The sequence below is a fragment of the Dipodomys ordii genome, unplaced genomic scaffold, assembly GCF_000151885.1.
Source record: "Dipodomys ordii isolate 6190 unplaced genomic scaffold, Dord_2.0 Scaffold28, whole genome shotgun sequence".
NCBI lineage: Eukaryota > Metazoa > Chordata > Mammalia > Rodentia > Heteromyidae > Dipodomys > Dipodomys ordii.
This window is the reverse complement of record NW_012267244.1, coordinates 10,262,906-10,267,979: the sequence shown is the minus strand read 5'-3', so window position 1 is coordinate 10,267,979 and position 5,074 is coordinate 10,262,906. Positions and strand designations below refer to the sequence as shown.

The following is a 5,074-nucleotide window of genomic DNA, read 5'->3' as shown; positions in this document are numbered from 1 at the left end:
CATGGGCAGGATAATGCGTACATTTCTTACCAAGCATTGCAGCCTCCTCCTTTGGTTTACCCTTCACATCCCTTCCCAGCCTCCCCCCTCCCGCCGGGAGTTGTTTTCTACTCTGACCTTCTGGAAGAATTTTGTGCTAATATGTAGGATTTGGTTCCCCACATTATTACAGTTTTTTTGAAGACAAAAGAAAACATGGAACATGGATTTGAGTTTTTTAATCTTAACAGTTGTGGTTCCAATTCAATGTACATAATCAGGAAAAAGTATATGTGTTCGTACAAAAATTTATAAAGATGTCCACATAGGCATGCTGAATTATTTTTAAGCTTTTAAAAATTAGTTGGTCAGGGGCTGGGAAGGTGACTCAGTGGTAGAGCGCTTGCCTTGCATGCCTGAGGCCCTGAGTTCGATTCCTCAGCACCACATAAGCAAAAAAGAAAAAAGCCGGAAGTGGCGCTGTGGCTCAAGTGGTAGAGCGCTAGCCTTGAGCTGAAGAGCTGAGGGACAGCGCTCAGGCCCAGAGTTCAGGCCCCACAACCGGACCCAAAAAAATAAATAAATAAAAATTAGTTGGTCAATGGAGATGGGAGAGAATGGGATAGAATGAGGGAACAGATGACACACTGTACAAAAGGAATATACCAATTGCCTGATGTATGTAAATGAAATCCCTCTGTATGTCATCTCTACAATAGCACTAAAGTAAATTAATAAAAGATAAAGTTGTTCAGTTAAGTTTCATTTGCAAAAAACATTTTGAGGCTGGGAATGTGACTTAGTGGTAGAGTGATTGCCTAGCATGCATGAAGCCCTGGGTTCAATTCCTCAGTACCACCTAAAAAGAAAAAGCCAGAAGTGACGCTGTGGCTCAAGTGTTAGAGTGCTAGCCTTGAGCAAAAGAAGCTCAGGAGCAGTGCGCAGGCCCTGAGTTCCAGCCTCAGGATGGGCAAAAAAAAAAAGGAAAAAGAAAAATCTTTGAGTATGAATTAAAGTTAGGAGAGAATGCATGATATTGAATTATAGAAGTGTTGTAAGCAGTTGACCTCAGCGATGGGATTTATGTATGGTCAATGAAATCTTAAGATAATTCTAATTCTTCAGTGCCAGGTTTTGTGTTTAATGGCTCTTTAAAAATTGTTCATAGCTGTGTATGATCGAATGCGAGCAGATCAGAAGAAGTTTGGAAAAGCATCATGGGCAGCAGCTGCTGAACGTATGGAAAAGCTCCAGTATGCAGTTTCTAAAGAGACTTTACAGATGATGAGAGCTAAAGAGATCTGTTTGGAACAGAGGAAACATGCACTAAAAGAAGAGGTAACAGAACCCACTACAAAAAAATAGATAAAATAAAAATAGTTAGGATTTGACATTTTTATGTTAATACAAGAGTGTTTCTCTTGCCAATTGATACTCATATACTTTTTCCATGAAATAAACACTTATGATCGGGTTTAGACTTGAATTGCCACTACTAGCAGATACTTCCCAGTAGTTCTTCTGTGATGCTAGGCAGCAGCTGTACATTAACTGTACACTGCTTAAAGATAGAGACCCAGTGCCAGACTTTGTTGTCTTTTATGAAAACTTTACTGTCTAGAGGGAGAAAAAAAACATTAGGAAAAATTCTAAAGCAGTAAGTAACATTGTGTCTAATTGGTTAAATCATCTCCATCTCTTCACCTATGCAACCCTCTCTTTTATGCCTGATGGACCAAAAAGAGTTGGTTTTCTTGATATTGCTTCATTCAGAAGACCTTCATGGAGAAGGATGGGGGAGGGAGGAAGAACTCTAAAAGGTGATGTTGAAATATGATGCTAGGTGGAGCTAGAAGGAATCATGTTGAGCGAGGTAAGCCAAGAGCAAAGAGACAAACGGTACATGGTCTCCTTGATAAGTGGATGCTAAATCCAAAATGTTAGGTGATACAACAAAATTAACAGGACTTAAGAAACAAAGAACTCCCACTGGTCGAACCACTACTAAATATCTCCATGCTGCTGATCACATGTATGGTGTATATGTATACACCGTTATATGTTACAAACTGTGATAGACAATATGCTCCAGGAAAGTTAGAATGAACTTGTGACTTTAAATGAACATCATTATTCCACAATACTGTGAAATTTGGGAAATTATGTAATCACTTAATCACAATTAAAAAAAAAACGTCTGGGAAGGTAGGGAGGGAAGGAATGGTAGGGGGAAAACAATGGAGGGAGGGGGTAACAATGCTCAATAGGAAGTGTACTCATTACCTTGCTCATGTGACTGTAACCCTCTGTATAGTATCTTTACAATAAAAAATTAAAAAACAAAACCAAAAAAACCATCAAAAATATTAAAAAACAACAAAAAAGAAATATGATGCTAGGGCTTGGCTGCTGTACCTGAGCTTTTGTGCACAAGGCTAGCACTCTACGAGTTTGAGCCACAGAGATAATTCCAGTTTTCTGGTGGTTAATTGGAGATGAGTGTAATGGACTTTACTGCCCCTGGCTAGCTTTGAAGTGTGATCCTCAGATCTCAGCCTCTTGTGTAGCTAGGATTACATGTGTGAGTTACTGGTGCCCAGCTGTTGCCTTTTTTTTTTTTTAGCTTATATTTGGCTACACTGCTGATTCTTTCCATTGTTTATAGAATGTCTTGTATTTGTACTTTCAAAATTCATGAAATAATTTCTAGTAATTGGTACTGTTATGTTTTTGATTATCTTAATCATAGTTTAATTAACTTTTCACTATTTTTTTTTTTTTTTTTTGCTTATGTGGTGCTGAGGAATTGAACCCAGGGCCTCATGCATGCAAGGCAAGCACTCTACCACTGAGCCACCTTCCCAGCCCCACTTTTCACTATTTTTAACAATCTTTTCTGTACGTATTGTAAAGCCAAATTATATGTTCAAAAAAATCCATTGCTATTCTTCCCCATTAAAGTATAACTTGTGTAGTATTTTGAAATATACATCTATGTTAATACTGTTAATACCACTTTTGCATTTACCTTGCATGCTTCTATATTTGTTCTTGTTTCCTTTTTTGTGGGTGACTTGTAGTATTAGCTTATTTTTTCTTGTTTTTTAATCAAAAGAGCACTCTTTTTTTTTGTTTTGTTTTGTTTTGTTTTGTTTTTGGTTGGTCGTGGGGCTTGAACTCTGGGTCTGGGCGCTGTCCCTCAGCTCTTCAGCTCAAGGCAAGCACTCTACTGCTTGAGCCACAGTGCCACTTCCAGTTTTCTAGTGGTTTATTGGAGATAAGAGTCTCACAGACTTGGGCTGGGAAGGTGGCTCAGTGGTAGAGCGCTTGCCTTGCATGCATGAGGCCCTGGGTTCGATTCCCCAGTACCACATAAGCAAAAAGAAAAAAAAAAGCCAGAAGTGGCACTGTGGCCCAAGTGGTAGAGCACTAGCCTTGAACTGAAGAGCTGAGGGACAGTACCCAGGCCCAGAGTTCAGGCCCCATGACTGGACTCAAAAGAGTCTCACGGACTTAACTGCTCTGGTTGGCTTTGAACCATGATCCTCAGATCTCAGCCTCCTGAGTGGCTAGGATTACAGGCGTGAGCCACCAGGGCCTGTGCTAAAAGAGCACTCTTGTTAGTGATAGAGTGATTGCTTGGTATGTGTAAGGCCTTGTGTTCAAACCACAGCACTGAAAAAAAAAAAGCATAAAGGCTGATACTTACATATTATCAACTTTAAAAACAAAGTTTTTAATATTTTGTTCAGTGACATTTTATTAAATATATTATTAATAATTCTTAATCAGAAAATGCAGTTACCATAAAGGAACATAGAAATTGCTCACCATATATAAGACTAAACAGCATTGATTTTTTTAACACTATTCTAGATATGTTTTTAATAAAAAGATTAGGCACTTTTTCCAAGGATTATTAAGATTTATTTGGGGGGGTAAGGATGCAGAAGTGACATAAGGGTAAACATAGTGTAAACCTCATGGAGTTATAAAGATGAAAGCTCCTCCTGTATTTCTTTTTGTATTTCTTACTGTGCACAATGAAGTACTGAATATAGCATTGATGCCAGTCATATTTCAGAGTATTGAACTTGTTAGATATTACTATTTTTTGTTTGCTTCCTGTGCCATTATTTTAAAATACTATATTTTAGCCAGATGCCACGGGCTGATGTCTATAATCCTAGATGCTTAGGAGGGTGAGATGTGAGGATTGAAATGTGAATGCAACCTGAGCAGGAAAACCAATTAAGAATCTAACTCCAGTTAACCACCAAGCAGCAAAGAAGTAGAGTTGTGGCTCTAGGGGTAAAGCTTTAGCATTGAGCAGAAAAGCTGGGGGCAGCACAACCAGAGTCCTGATGGCATACACACATATATCCTACACACATACCCACCCCCTACACCTATATTTTTTATTATGATTAAACTTGGCTAGAACAGATTGTGTTTTACCAAAAAGGCACTTAAATAACTACATTAGTTATCTGTCCATAGCTTTTATAATCACTAGAAGTATACTTTTTTTTTTCCCCCTGTCATGGGGCATGAACTCTGGGCCTGAGTGCCCAGAGTTGAGCTCTTTAGCTCAAGGGTTGCACTCTAGCCTTTGAGCCACAGCACCACTTTTGGTTTTCTGGTGGTTTATTGGAGATAAGAGTCTCATGGACTTTCCTGCCCAGGCTTTGAACCACAACCCTCTGATCTCAGCCTCCTGAGTAGCTAGGATTACAGGCATGAGCTACCAGCACCCAGCAAGAAGTATATTTTGAAATAAGGAAATTTTATGGCTCAGGATTAAAACTAGCATGAGGAACAAGCCTCAGAAAGTATTCTAGATGGCATATAGTAGGACTTGATTGTTTTAATCTAAACTCTTTAGTATGCTTTGTTCTAATATTTCAAATGCAAGAAAATGCTTGAATTACATAAATTTTTTCCTCTATCCATTTTCAACTTTGAGGTAATTAAGTTTATTGTAGCAAACATGACCTTTTGGCTGTGTTTTTTTTTTTTTTTTTTTTGGTCGTGGGGGCTGAACTCTGGGTCTGGGTGCTGTCCCTCAGCTCTTCAGCTCAAGGCTAGTGCTCTA

At 38.7% G+C, this 5,074-nt stretch overlaps 1 protein-coding gene across 1 annotated transcript in view; it reads left to right on the top strand.

Annotated features, from left to right (window-relative positions):
• Nucleotides 1–5,074, top strand: part of Jmy (junction mediating and regulatory protein, p53 cofactor) — a 69,980-nt gene that overhangs the window by 38,717 nt on the left and 26,189 nt on the right. The window contains exon 4 of the mRNA XM_013015809.1: nt 1,148–1,317. Coding sequence (XP_012871263.1) covers nt 1,148–1,317 — 170 coding nt within the window. The remainder of the gene's footprint in view (nt 1–1,147; nt 1,318–5,074) is intronic.